The sequence below is a fragment of the Salmo trutta genome, unplaced genomic scaffold, assembly GCF_901001165.1.
Source record: "Salmo trutta unplaced genomic scaffold, fSalTru1.1, whole genome shotgun sequence".
Taxonomy (NCBI): domain Eukaryota; kingdom Metazoa; phylum Chordata; class Actinopteri; order Salmoniformes; family Salmonidae; genus Salmo; species Salmo trutta.
The window spans coordinates 1-15,641 of NW_021823116.1; the positions used below are offsets into that span (position 1 = coordinate 1).

Genomic DNA, 15,641 nt, shown 5'->3' on the forward strand with positions numbered 1-15,641 from the left:
GAGAGGAGAGATGAGAGAGAGAGAGAGAGGAGAGAGGAGAGAGGAGAGAGGGGAGAGAGGAGAAGAGAGAGAGAGAGGAGAGAGAGGAGAGAGAGAGAGAGAGAGAGAGAGAGGAGAGAGAGAGAGAGAGAGAGAGGGAGGGAGGGAGGGGGGGGAGGGAGGGAGGGAGGGAGAGAGAGAGAGAGGAGAGAGAGAGAGGAGAGAGAGAGAGAGAGAGAGAGGGAGGGAGGGAGAGAGAGAGATCTGATTGGCTGTTGTGTGTCTCAGGGCGGAGTTTACCATCATGAACAGCGGCGGCGCATCATGTCTGTACTCTAAAGAGCTGGGCTTTGGCAGCGCCTTCACCCTCGTCATACCGTCCACGTTCACCATCGGAAGCCCTGATGTAAGTCCTCTATCCTATAACTCCTTAAACCGAACCCTTAACCAAGCTAGCAATGAGCTGTGAAGGTCCATGATGAGCTGTGAAGGTCCATGATGAGCTGTGAAGGTCTATGATGAGCTTGTTCTCCAGGGGTTTTAATGTTGTTTCTGTTTGCTGTGTGTGATTGTGAAGGGTCCATGATGAGCTTGTTCTCCAGGGTTTTTTAAAGCATGTTTGTTCTGTTGTTTTCTGTGTATCCATTTAGTAGAAAAACAGTGTTTTAATGTGTTGATTACTGTGTCCAGTGTTGGCAGGCCATCCAGGTGGTGGTAGACATCCAGCCCAACACCATCCACATGGGCTGGCAGATCCCCCAGTACTTCCTCATGACAGCAGGCGAGGTGGTGTTCTCTGTGACTGGCCTGGAGTTTCTCCTACTCACAGGTAGGGGGCGCCACTGTTCTCTCTCACCCGTCACGCACACACCTTTACCTCTAGTGGATCTTATCTCTTGTCATCCACAACACAACTCAATTCAGATCTGTTTTATTCGTCAATTAACTTTCAATTCTCATCTCAAACCAAAACCTCACGCAGGCGCCTAGCAACATGAAGTCGGTGCTGCAGGCTGGTTGGCTGTTCACCGTCGCCGTGGGCAACATCATAGTGCTGATTGTTGCCGAGGCAGCACAACTCCCAGATCAGGTGACTGCGGATCTTCTAACCTCTAGAACCCCAATACAACCTTCTATACAATTACTGAGCACTGAACTGAGGTCAGATTGGACCTAAATTCATTCATATCTAAACCATGTTGTCTTTGTTCCAGGGAGCAGAGTAGTGATATTAACCCCTGTGTGTTCCAGGGAGCAGAGTAGTGATATTAACCCCTGTGTGTTCCAGAGTAGTGATATTAACCCCTGTGTGTTCCAGGGAGCAGAGTAGTGATATTAACCCCTGTGTGTTCCAGAGTAGTGATATTAACCCCTGTGTGTTCCAGAGTAATGATATTAACCCCTGTGTGTTCCAGGGAGCAGAGTAGTGATATTAACCCCTGTGTGTTCCAGAGTAGTGATATTAACCCCTGTGTGTTCCAGAGTCCAGAGTAGTGATATTAACCCCTGTGTGTTCCAGGGAGCAGAGTAGTAATATTAACCCCTGTGTGTTCCAGAGTAGTGATATTAACCCCTGTGTGTTCCAGGGAGCAGAGTAGTGATATTAACCCCTGTGTGTTCCAGAGTAGTGATATTAACCCCTGTGTGTTCCAGAGTAGTGATATTAACCCCTGTGTGTTCCAGGGAGCAGAGTAGTGCTATTAACCCCTGTGTGTTCCAGAGTAGTAATATTAACCCCTGTGTGTTCCAGGGAGCAGAGTATTGATATTAACCCCTGTGTGTTCCAGAGTAGTAATATTAACCCCTGTGTGTTCCAGAATAGTGATATTAACCCCTGTGTGTTCCAGAGTAGTAATATTAACCCCTGTGTGTTCCAGAGTAGTGATATTAACCCCTGTGTGTTCCAGAATAGTGATATTAACCCCTGTGTGTTCCAGAGTAGTGATATTAACCCCTGTGTGTTCCAGGGAGCAGAGTAGTGATATTAACCCCTGTGTGTTCCAGAGTAGTGATATTAACCCCTGTGTGTTCCAGAGTAGTGATATTAACCCCTGTGTGTTCCAGGGAGCAGAGTAGTGATATTAACCCCTGTGTGTTCCAGAGTAGTGATATTAACCCCTGTGTGTTCCAGGGAGCAGAGTAGTGATATTAACCCCTGTGTGTTCCAGGGAGCAGAGTAGTGATATTAACCCCTGTGTGTTCCAGGGAGCAGAGTAGTGATATTAACCCCTGTGTGTTCCAGAGTAGTGATATTAAACCCCTGTGTGTTCCAGAGTAGTGATATTAACCCCTGTGTGTTCCAGAGTAGTGATATTAACCCCTGTGTGTTCCAGGGAGCAGAGTAGTGATATTAACCCCTGTGTGTTCCAGAGTAGTGATATTAACCCCTGTGTGTTCCAGGGAGCAGAGTAGTGATATTAACCCCTGTGTGTTCCAGGGAGCAGAGTAGTGATATTAACCCCTGTGTGTTCCAGAGTAGTGATATTAACCCCTGTGTGTTCCAGAGTAGTGATATTAACCCCTGTGTGTTCCAGAGTAGTGATATTAACCCCTGTGTGTTCCAGGGAGCAGAGTATTGATATTAACCCCTGTGTGTTCCAGGGAGCAGAGTAGTGATATTAACCCCTGTGTGTTCCAGGGAGCAGAGTAGTGATATTAACCCCTGTGTGTTCCAGAGTAGTGATATTAACCCCTGTGTGTTCCAGGGAGCAGAGTAGTGATATTAACCCCTGTGTGTTCCAGGGAGCAGAGTAGTGATATTAACCCCTGTGTGTTCCAGAGTAGTGATATTAACCCCTGTGTGTTCCAGGGAGCAGAGTAGGGATATTAACCCCTGTGTGATCCAGGGAGCAGAGTATTGATATTAACCCGTGTGTCTGTGTGTTCCAGTGGGCAGAATACATCCTGTTTGCCTCTCTCCTTGTGGTGGTGTGTATTGTGTTCGCCATCATGTCCTACTTCTACACCTACACTGACCCAGCGGAGATCGAGGCCGAGTTCCGCCAGCCAGAACACGAGCCGGAGGAGAAGAAGAAGAGAGATCAGGTTGAGATGGAGAGAAAGGACTCAGACTGCAGCAAGAGCAGCAAGGGTTCTGACAAGAAGAAGAAGGATTCGGTTGTTGAGCAACTTAACCAAGAAGTCAAACAGAGCAAGATGTAAAACTCCCCATTCACACAACTTCCTCCTCCACTTCCTCCTCCTGAACCAATCAGAACAGGTCTCGGAGAGAGAACCATTGGAACTTAATCTTAGAAACATTAATCCTTCGATACAGCTTTATGAGTAAATTCTGACTTTGATATTGTAAATAATTTTTTACAATGATTTATTTTGCACCATGTAGCAAAGGCAACATAATGAATGTATTTTTGCTTATCCTATTTTATTAGAAAGAGGACATACTGTATGAATGACCATTCAAGCATTCCTATTCATTTCACGGTACAGTGTTGTGTGTACTGGATATATAGTTGTTTTGGGTTTGATGTTGCCAGAGAGTCTTGGTATTAATTCCACACCAAGTTGAGTCCCTGGCAGTCATGTGCTTCAATAAAGAGGATGAGTCTTACTTTGTGTCGTGAATTTGTTCGCCAAGGTGTAAAGTAATCCATTAGTCCAAACCGTAGCAAACCGCTTTGTTTTGCAACGAAAAGGAGAGTTTCTATTGGACAAAATCAGACCGCTCCATCCCAGTTTAGTTTGGTTCCTGGGCGGATTTCCAACCCGAGGTAAGGGCCCGTAAAGGGAACGTCATTAGCAGGTTAGTTTGGTTCCTGGGGCGGATTCCCAACCCGAGGTAAGGGCCCGTAAAGGGAACGTCATTAGCAGGTTAGTTTGGTTTCCTGGGGCGGATTCCCAACCCGAGGTAAGGGCCCGTAAAGGGAACGTCATTAGCAGGTTAGTTTGGTTCCTGGGGCGGATTCCCAACCCGAGGTAAGGGCCCGTAAAGGGAACGTCATTAGCAGGTTAGTTTGGTTCCTGGGGCGGATTTCCAACCCGAGGTAAGGGCCCCGTAAAGGGAACGTCATTAGCAGGTTAGTTTGGTTCCTGGGGCGGATTCCCAACCCGAGGTAAGGGCCCGTAAAGGGAACGTCATTAGCAGGTTAGTTTGGTTCCTGGGGCGGATTCCCAACCCGAGGTAAGGGCCCGTAAAGGGAACGTCATTAGCAGGTTAGTTTGGTTCCTGGGGCGGATTTCCAACCCGAGGTAAGGGCCCGTAAAGGGAACGTGATTAGCAGGTTAGTTTGGTTCCTGGGGCGGATTCCCAACCCGAGGTAAGGGCCCGTAAAGGGAACGTCATTAGCAGGTTAGTTTGGTTCCTGGGGCGGATTCCCAACCCGAGGTAAGGGCCCGTAAAGGGAACGTCATTAGCAGGTTTCTCTCTACGTGTATTCTGACCTTGAACTTAAGCCTGATAACAGCGTTCTTAGCTATTGATAAGAGCTCGGTAAATGAGTAAGCCGTTTGTATAAGGGGATCGTAAATTATATACAAAACAAACAAAAATATAAACGCAACATGCAACAGTTTCAAAGACTTTACTGAGATACAGTTCACATTAGGAAATCAATCAGTCAATAGAAATAAATTCATTAGGCCCTAATCTATGGATTTCACATGCCTGGGAATACAGATAGAAATAAATTCATTAGGCCCTAATCTATGGATTTCACATGCCTGGGAATACAGATAGAAATAAATTCATTAGGCCCTAATCTATGGATTTCACATGCCTGGGAATACAGATTGCTTCAGAAAAGGTAGGGGGCACGGATCAGAAAGCCAGTCAGTCTCTGGAGCGACCACCATTTACCTCGTGCAGCGTGACGCATAGAGTTGATCAGGCTGTTGATCGTGGCCAGTGGAATGTTGTCCCACTCCTCTTCAACGGCTGTCTGAAGTAGTTTGCTATTGGCAGGAAATGGAACACAAACGGCTGTGGATCCACCAGGGCCGAGATATCCTGGCGTACCACAGGGTTGGACAATTAGACCTTGTTATTCCTCATCTATATCAATAACCTGACTGCTGGGTCTACTACCATACTAATCTATATCAATAACCTGCTGGGTCTACTACCATACTAATCTATATCAATAACCTTACTGCTGGGTCTACTAACATACTAATCTATATCAATAACCTGCTGGGTCTACTACCATACTAATCTATATCAATAACCTGCTGGGTCTACCACCATACTAACCTATATCAATAACCTGCTGGGTCTATCACCATACTAATCTATATCAATAACCTGCTGGGTCTACTACCATACTAATCTATATCAATAACCTGCTGGGTCTACTACCATACTAATCTATATCAATAACCTGCTGGGTCTACTACCATACTAATCTATATCAATAACCTGCTGGGTCTACCACCATACTAATCTATATCAATAACCTGCTGGGTCTACTACCATACTAATCTATATCAATAACCTGCTGGGTCTACCACCATACTATCTATCAATAACCTGCTGGGTCTACTACCATACTAATCTATATCAATACCTGCTGGGTCTACCACCATACTAATCTATATCAATAACCTGCTGGGTCTACTACCATACTAATCTATATCAATAACCTGCTGGGTCTACTACCATACTAACCTATATCAATAACCTGCTGGGTCTACCACCATACTAACCTATATCAATAACCTGCTGGGTCTACTACCATACTAATCTATATCAATAACCTGCTGGGTCTACTACCATACTAACCTATATCAATAACCTGCTGGGTCTCCTACCACTAATCTATATCCAATAACCTGCTGGGTCTTCTACCATACTAATCTATATCAATAACCTGCTGGGTCTACTACCATACTAACCTATATCAATAACCTGCTGGGTCTACTACCATACTAACCTATATCAATAACCTGCTGGGTCTACCACCATACTAATCTATATCAATAACCTGCTGGGTCTACTACCATACTAATCTATATCAATAACCTGCTGGGTCTACCACCATACTTAACCTATATCAATAACCTGCTGGTCTACTACCATCCTAATCTATATCAATAACCTGCTGGGTCTACTACCATACTAACCTATATCAATAACCTGCTGGGTCTACTACCATACTAATCTATATCAATAACCTGCTGGGTCTACCACCATACTAATCTATATCAATAACCTGCTGGGTCTACTACCATACTAATCTATATCAATAACCTGCTGGGTCTACCACCATACTAACCTATATCAATAACCTGCTGGGTCTACTACCATACTAATCTATATCAATAACCTGCTGGGTCTACTACCATACTAACCTATATCAATAACCTGCTGGGTCTACTACCATACTAATCTATATCAATAACCTGCTGGGTCTACCACCATACTACTCTATATCAATAACCTGCTGGGTCTACTACCATACTAATCTATATCAATAACCTGCTGGGTCTTCTACCTTTTTGTACTTATGTATGGTACATTGTTTTTTTTATACACAAGCCCTTGGGCTTCCAACCACACTGTTTTTATATACAAGCCCTTGGGCTTCACCACACTGTTTTTATATACAAGCCCTTGGGCTTCCAACCACACTGTTTTTATATACAAGCCCTTGGGCTTCCAACCACACTGTTTTTATATACAAGCCCTTGGGCTTCACCACACTGATACAAGCCCTTGGGCTTCCAGCCACACTGATACAAAGCCCTTGGGCTTCCAACCACACTGTTTTTTATTATAATAATTTTTTCTCTGTATTGTTGTCCATCACTTGTTTTCTGTAAATAAATACAACTAAAAACACGCCGTCATACACATCGATCCAGAGGATCCCCCTCAGGAAACTAAAAAGATTTGGCATGGGTCCTCAGATCCTCAAAAGGTTCTACACCTGCACCACCGAGAGCATCCTGACTGGTTGCATCACTGCCTGGTACGGCAATTGCTCAGCCTCTGACCGCAAGGCACTACAGAGGGTAGAACATCACTGGGGCTAAGCTGCCTGCCTTCTACACCAGGCGGTGTCAGAGGAAGGCCCTAAAAATTGTCAAAGACCCCAGCCACCCCAGTCATAGACTGTTCTCTCTACTACTGCATGGCAAGCGGTACCAGAGTGCCAAGTCTAGGACAAAAAGGATTCTCAGTTTTTATCCCCAAGCCATAAGACTCCTGAACAGGTAATCAGATGGCTACCCAGACAATTTGCACTGTGTGCCCCCCCCCAACCCCTCTTTAACCACGCCTCCATTAATACAGTGTACCTGTAGACACGCCTCCATTAATACAGTGTATCTGTAGACACGCCTCCATTAATACAGTGTATCTGTAGACACGCCTCCTCCACACCTCCATTAATACAGTGTATCTGTAGACACGCCTCCATTAATACAGTGTATCTGTAGACACGCCTCCACCACACCTCCATTAATACAGTGTATCTGTAGACACGCCTCCTCCATTAATACAGTGTATCTGTAGACACGCCTCCTCCATTAATACAGTGTATCTGTAGACACGCCTCCTCCATTAATACAGTCCATTAATACAGTGTATCTGTAGACACGCCTCCTCCATTAATACAGTGTATCTGTAGACACGCCTCCTCCATTAATACAGTGTATCTGTAGACACGCCTCCTCCATTAATACAGTGTATCTGTAGACACGCCTCCATTAATACAGTGTATCTGTAGACACGCCTCCATTAATACAGTGCATCTGTAGACACGCCTCCATTAATACAGTGCATCTGTAGCCACACCTCCATTAATACAGTGTATCTGTAGACACGCCTCCTCCACGCCTCCATTAATACAGTGTATCTGTAGCCACGCCCCCATTAATACAGTGTATCTGTAGCCACGCCTCCATTAAAATAGTGTATCTGTAGACACGCCTCCTCCACACCTCCATTAATACAGTGTATCTGTAGACACGCCTCCATTAATACAGTGCATCTGTAGCCACACATCCTCCACGCCTCCATTAATACAGTGTATCTGTAGACACGCCTCCTCCACCACTCCATTAATACAGTGTATCTGTAGACACGCCTCCATTAATACAGTGTATCTGTAGACACGCCTCCATGAATACAGTGTATCTGTAGACACGCCTCCTCCAAGCCTCCATTAATACAGTGTATCTGTAGACACGCCTCCATTAATACAGTGTATCTGTAGACACACCTCCATTAATACAGTGTATCTGAAGACACGCCTCCATTAATACAGTGTATCTGTAGACACGCCTCCTCCAAGCCTCCATTAATACAGTGTATCTGTAGACACGCCTCCATTAATACAGTGTATCTGTAGACACACCTCCATTAATACAGTGTATCTGTAGACACGCCTCCATTAATACAGTGTATCTGTAGACACGCCTCCATTAATACAGTGTATCTGTAGACACGCCTCCATTAATACAGTGTATCTGTAGACACTAGAGGTCGACCGATTATGATTTTTCAACGCCGATACGGATTGGAGGACCAAAAAAGCCGATGCCGATTAATCGGCCGATTTTTTGCAAATGTATTTATAATAATGACAATTACAACAATCCTGAATGACCACTTATTTTAACTTCATATAATACATCAATAAAATCAATTTAGTCTCAAATAAATAATGAAACATGTTCAATTTGGTTTAAATAATGCAAAAACAAAGTGTTGGAGAAGAAAGTGAAAGTGCACTATGTGCCATGTAAGAAAGCTAACGTTTAAGTGCCTTGCTCAGAACATGAGAACATATGAAAGCTGGTGGTTCCTTTTAACATGAGTCTTCAATATTCCCAGGTAAGAAGTTTTAGGTTGTAGTTATTATAGGAATTATAGGACTATTTCTCTCTATACGATTTGTATTTCATATACCTTTGACTATTGGATGTTCTTATAGGCACTTTAGTATTGTCAGTGTAACAGTATAGCTTCCGTCCCTCTCCTCGCTCCTACCTGGGCTCGAACCAGGAACACATCGACAACAGCCACCCTCGAAGCAGCGTTACCCATGTAGAGCAAGGGTGTTACGTGTTACGTTTTTCTTGTTCCCCATTTTCCCGTTAGTGTGTTTGTGTCCTGAGCATTACAGGTGTACCGAGTTGCGGCTAACGATGGTGGGCGTGGCTGTAGCTGATTACAGAGAGGATATCTGTTTGCCGTGTGAGAAGAGAAGAGAGAGGAGGGGGAGAGAGGACACTTGTTTTTTTGTTTGATTATTTGTGTTAATTTCTTTGTGTTTCAGCCTGTCCTCCTGAGGCGCTCCACCCTACCTAGGTCCTGGAGAAGGGAAAAGGTAGATCTGCCCATGGGTGTACATTCTCACGTAGATAACCCTTTGTTTTATACACTAGGTTAGCCGGGCGGGTGTCACCCTTGTATTTTCTTGGAACCAGGTAGGACAGTGGGTTAGGGTTTAGAGTGTGTTAGGAAGGTTTAGGTGTGTAGAAGAGGAGGGATCTTTTGTTTATTTTCATTACTTGGACCCCGATCCCAAACATTCCCTTCTCTTACCTTCCCTTGTTGTTGTTTGTGTCTTACTGATTATTTATGGGTGTGTTATATTGTTTATTTTAAATAATTTACTAAACATCCCCTGAGGGTTAACATTGAGTTCTGGTTGTGGTCTGATTTATTCATCGCCCATTGCACCCCACATTTCTTCCCATTTCATCCGTGTTACCTGGTGTGTTTAGGCCCAGGCATTTACGTCTCCTCCTCAGACGAGCTACACCCGAGGGGAGAACGTAATAAAGGGGAACAACTACTCCAAGTCTCAGAGCGAGTGACGTTTGAAACGCTATTAGCGCGCACCCTGCTAACTAGCTAGCCATTTCACATCGGTTACACCAGCCTCATCTTGGGAGTTGATAGGCTTGAAGTCATAAACAGTGCAATGCATTGCGAAGGGCTGCTGGCAAAACACACGAAAGTGCTGTTTGAATGAATGCTTACGAGCCTGCTAGTGCCTACCATCGCTCAGTCAGACTGCTCTATCAAATCATAGACTTAATTATAATATAATAAACACACAGAAATACGAGCCTTTGGTCATTAATATGGTCGAATACGGAAACTATGATTTCGAAAACAAAACGTTTATTCTTTCAGTGAAATACGGAACCGGTCCGTATTTTATCTAACGGGTGGCATCCCTAAGTCTAAATATTCCTGTTACATTGCACAACCTTCAATGTTATGTCATAATTACGTAAAAGTCTGGCAAATCAGTTCTCAACGAGCCAGGCGGCCCAAACTGCTGCATATACCCTGACTCTGCGTGCAATGAACGTAAAATGACACCATTTCCCAAGTTTAATATGGCCTGCTAACCTGGATTTCTTTTAGCTAAATAAGCAGGTTTAAAAATATATACTTCTGTGTATTAATTTTAAGAAAGGCATTGATGTTTATGGTTAGGTACAGTCATGCAACGATTGTGCTTTTTTTCGCAAATGCGCTTTTGTTAAATCATCCCCCGTTTGGCGAAGTCGGCTGTCTTTGCTAGGAAGAAATAGTCTTCACAGTTCGCAACGAGCCAGGCGGCCCAAACTGCTGCATATACCCTGACTCTGTTTGCAAGAGAAGTGACACATTTTCCCTAGTTAAAAGAAATTCATGTTAGCAGGCAATATTAACTAAATATGCAGGTTTAAAAATATATACTTGTGTATTGATTTTAAGAAAGACATTGATGTTTATGGAGCAAAGACAGTCCTTTCTCGCGAATGTGCACCGCATCGATTATATGCAACGCAGGACAGGCTAGATAAACTAGTAATATCATCAACCATGTGTAGTTAACTAGTGATTATGATTGATTGATTGTTTTTTTATAAAATAAGTTTAATGCTAGCTAGCAACTTACCTTGGCTTCTTACTGCATTCGCGTAACAGGCAGGCTCCTCGTGGAGTGCAATGTAAAGCAGGTGGTTAGAGCGTTGCACTAGTTAACCGTAAGGTTGCAAGATCGAATCCCCGAGCTGACGAGGTAAAGATCGGTCTTTCTGCCCCTGAATAAGGCAGTTAACCCACCGTTCCCCTGAACGAGGCAGTTAACCCACCGTTCCCCTGAACAAGGCAGTTAACCCACCGTTCCCCTGAACGAGGCAGTTAAGCCCACCCGTTCCCCTGAACGAGGCAGTTAACCCACCGTTCCCCTGAACGAGGCAGTTAACCCACCGTTCCCTGAACGAGGCAGTTAACCCACCGTTCCCCTGAACGAGGCAGTTAACCCACCGTTCCCCTGAACGAGGCAGTTAACCCACCGTTCCCCTGAACGAGGCAGTTAACCCACCGTTCCCCTGAACGAGGCTGTTAACCCACCGTTCCCCTGAACGAGGCAGTTAACCCACCGTTCCCCTGAACGAGGCTGTTAAACCCCACCGTTCCCCTGAACGAGGCTGTTAACCCACCGTTCCCCTGAACGAGGCTGTTAACCCACCGTTCCCCTGAACGAGGCTAACTGCCGGTCGGCCGTCATTGTAAATAAGAATGTGTTCTTAACTGACTTGCCTAATTAAATAAAGGTGTGAAAATAAATAAAATATATTTTTTTTTAAACGGCAAATCGGTGGCCAAAAATACCGATTTCCGATTGTTATGAAAACTTGAAATCGGCCCTAATTAATCGGCCATTCCGATTAATCGGTCGACCTCTAGTCTATATATACACTGAGCTGAGAGGAGCTGAGTGAACTCACTACCCGTCAACAGAACAGTGTCTATATATACACTGAGCTGGGTGAACTCACTACCCATCAACAGAACAGTGTCTATATATACACTGAGCTGGGTGAACTCACTACCCATCAACAGAACAGTGTCTATATATACACTGAGCTGGGTGAACTCACTACCCATCAACAGAACAGTGTCTATATATACACTGAGCTGGGTGAACTCACTACCCGTCAACAGAACAGAGTCTATATATACACTGAGCTGGGTGAACTCACTACCCGTCAACAGAACAGAGTCTATATATACACTGAGCTGGGTGAACTCACTACCATCAACAGAACAGTGTCTATATATACACTGAGCTGGGTGAACTCACTACCCATCAACAGAACAGAGTCTATATATACACTGAGCTGGGTGAACTCACTACCCGTCAACAGAACAGTGTCTATATATACACTGAGCTGGGTGAACTCACTACCCATCAACAGAACAGTGTCTATATATACACTGAGCTGGGTGAACTCACTACCCATCAACAGAACAGTGTCTATATATACACTGAGCTGGGTGAACTCACTACCCATCAACAGAACAGAGTCTATATATACACTGAGCTGGGTGAACTCACTACCATCAACAGAACAGTGTCTATATATACACTGAGCTGGGTGAACTCACTACCCATCAACAGAACAGTGTCTATATATACACTGAGCTGGGTGAACTCACTACCCATCAACAGAACAGTGTCTATATATACACTGAGCTGGGTGAACTCACTACCCGTCAACAGAACAGTGTCTATATATACACTGAGCTGAGTGAACTCACTACCCATCAACAGAACAGAGTCTATATATATATACACTGAGCTGGGTGAACTCACTACCCATCAACAGAACAGTGTCTATATATACACTGAGCTGGGTGAACTCACTACCCGTCAACAGCACAGAGTCTATATATACACTGAGCTGGGTGAACTCACTACCCATCAACAGAACAGAGTCTATATATACACTGAGCTGGGTGAACTCACTATCCGTCAACAGAACAGTGTCTATATATACACTGAGCTGGGTGAACTCACTACCCGTCAACAGAACAGTGTCTATATATACACTGAGCTGGGTGAACTCACTACCCGTCAACAGAACAGTGTCTATATATACACTGAGCTGGGTGAACTCACTACCCGTCAACAGAACAGTGTCTATATATACACTGAGCTGGGTGAACTCACTACCCATCAACAGAACAGAGTCTATATATACACTGAGCTGGGTGAACTCACTACCCATCATCAGAACATGGGTTTAAAAGCAGTGGACTGTTATAAGGACAAGTGCCCACTTGTAGGGAGTATAGATCAGAGGGTGAGAACACACGTAAAACTCAGTCCCTCTGTAGTGAACTTCCTGCCCGTGGTTGGTTACCACGGTTACCGACCTAGGCCAACAGGGGTCAAACTCACAAAGTGCTGTTTGAGTTTCACCGCTCAGTAAAACCCGCTGAACAAACGTTCACGACGCAGCTCAAAAAAACAAACAGTGGAGGCATTTTGTTCATTAGAGTGACTTCAATCTTAAATATTTACCTTCATACATTATCTACAAAAGCACATCATGACCGTTTGTACACAGTGACTGATGTCTGCAACATCAGAGACAGCTGAACATATATACAGGTTGCTTTGTATACAAATAAATCCCACAGAGCACAGCGCCCCCCAGTGGCTCGGAGGAGCCATGCATCTAAAGCACTACACCTGAGGTTCATAAAGAGAGGAGCAGACAGCCCACAGAGGGTCCTCCTCTGGTACCAGTCAGACTGGGTCCATACTGATGGGTCCTCTGGTACCAGTCAGACTGGGTCCATACTGATGGGTCCTCTGGTTCCAGTCAGACTGGGTCCATACTGATGGGTCCTCTGGTTCCAGTCAGACTGGGTCCATACTGATGGGTTCTCTGGTTCCAGTCAGACTGGGTCCATACTGATGGGTCCTCTGGTTCCAGTCAGACTGGGTCCATACTGATGGGTCCTCTGGTTCCAGTCAGACTGGGTCCATACTGATGGGCCCTCTGGTACCAGTCAGACTGGGTCCATACTGATGGGTCCTCCTCTGGTACCAGTCAGACTGGGTCCATACTGATGGATCCTCTGGTACCAGTCAGACTGGGTCCATACTGATGGGTCATCTGGTACCAGTCAGACTGGGTCCATACTGATGGGTCCATACTGATGGGTCCTCCTCTGGTACCAGTCAGACTGGGTCCATACTGATGGGTCCTCTGGTTCCAGTCAGACTGGGTCCATACTGATGGGTCCTCTGGTACCAGTCAGACTGGGTCCATACTGATGGGTCCTCCTCTGGTACCAGTCAGACTGGGTCCATACTGATGGGTCCTCCTCTGGTACCAGTCAGACTGGGTCCATACTGATGGGTCCATACTGATGGTTCTGCTCCTTGCTCTTGGGTTAATTCTCCAGCAGTGTTAACAGAGCGACTGGGCTCTACTGCCCCCTTTGTTCACCACAGGTTTATCAAGCTACTCAAAGAGGCCTTGGAGTTGATCACCAAGCGTCTGGTGTGTTCAGTGTTCTCCAGCGGGAATATGTGGTGTTATCCAGGCTGACCTCTAACCTCTGACTGGACCACAGACAGGGGGCGGAGCCTGGGAGAGGCGGGCTGGGGCAGAGAGCCAATCACTAGGGAGAAGAGCACGAAGACTTCCTGCATGAAGAAAATCTAAGAGAGAGAGGAGAGAGAAGATGGAGAGAATTTAGGATAAACTCAATTACAGTCAGTAATCAGGTAGTGGGATTAGATGGAGGGAGATTAGGATAAACTAAGGTACAGTCAGTAATCAGGTAGTGGGATTAGATGGAGAGAGATTAGGATAAACTAAATTACAGTCAGTAATCAGGTAGTGGGATTAGATGGAGGGAGATTAGGATAAACTAAATTACAGTCAGTAATCAGGTAGTGGGATTAGATGGAGGGAGATTAGGATAAACTAAGGACCAGTCAGTAAGCAGGTAGTGGGATTAGATGGAGAGAGATTAGGATAAACTAAATTAGTCAGTAATCAGGTAGTGGGATTAGATGGAGGGAGATTAGGATAAACTAAATTAGTCAGTAATCAGGTAGTGGGATTAGATGGAGAGAGATTAGGATAAACTAAATTAGTCAGTAATCAGGTAGTGGGATTAGATGGAGGGAGATTAGGATAAACTAAGGTACAGTCAGTAATCAGGTAGTGGGATTAGATGGAGAGAGATTAGGATAAACTAAGTTACAGTCAGTAATCAGGTAGTGGGATTAGATGGAGGGAGATTAGGATAAACTAAATTAGTCAGTAATCAGGTAGTAGGATTAGATGGAGAGAGATTAGGATAAACTAAGGTACAGTCAGTAATCAGGTAGTGGGATTAGATGGAGAGAGATTAGGATAAACTAAGGAACAGTCAGTAATCAGGTAGTGGGATTAGATGGAGAGAGATTAGGATAAACTAAATTACAGTCAGTAATCAGGTAGTGGGATTAGATGGAGAGAGATTAGGATAAACTAAGGTACAGTCAGTAATCAGGTAGTGGGATTAGATGGAGGGAGATTAGGATAAACTAAATTAGTCAGTAATCAGGTAGTGGGATTAGATGGAGAGAGATTAGGATAAACTAAATTACAGTCAGTAATCAGGTAGTGGGATTAGATGGAGAGAGATTAGGATAAACTAAATTAGTCAGTAATCAGGTAGTGGGATTAGATGGAGGGAGATTAGGATAAACTAAGGTACAGTCAGTAATCAGGTAGTGGGATTAGATGGAGAGAGATTAGGATAAACTAAGTTACAGTCAGTAATCAGGTAGTGGGATTAGATGGAGGGAGATTAGGATAAACTAAATTAGTCAGTAATCAGGTAGTAGGATTAGATGGAGAGAGATTAGGATAAACTAAGGTACAGTCAGTAATCAGGTAGT

At 44.6% G+C, this 15,641-nt stretch overlaps 2 protein-coding genes across 2 annotated transcripts in view; one reads left to right on the forward strand and one right to left on the reverse strand.

Annotated features, from left to right (window-relative positions):
* Positions 1–799: 799 nt before the first annotated feature.
* Positions 800–3,550, forward strand: LOC115189016 (solute carrier family 15 member 1-like). Its single transcript, XM_029747844.1, has 3 exons — positions 800–808; positions 962–1,069; positions 2,869–3,550. The coding sequence occupies exons 2-3, from the start codon at positions 974–976 to the stop codon at positions 3,139–3,141; spliced, it is 369 nt and encodes a 122-aa protein (XP_029603704.1). The 5' UTR covers positions 800–808; positions 962–973; the 3' UTR covers positions 3,142–3,550.
* A 9,668-nt stretch (positions 3,551–13,218) lies between these two features.
* LOC115189014 (serine/threonine-protein kinase 24-like) overlaps positions 13,219–15,641 on the reverse strand; it is a 30,053-nt gene continuing 27,630 nt past the window's right edge. The window contains exon 10 of the mRNA XM_029747841.1: positions 13,219–14,408. Within this exon, the coding sequence (XP_029603701.1) occupies positions 14,369–14,408 (40 nt within the window). The 3' untranslated portion in view covers positions 13,219–14,368. The remainder of the gene's footprint in view (positions 14,409–15,641) is intronic.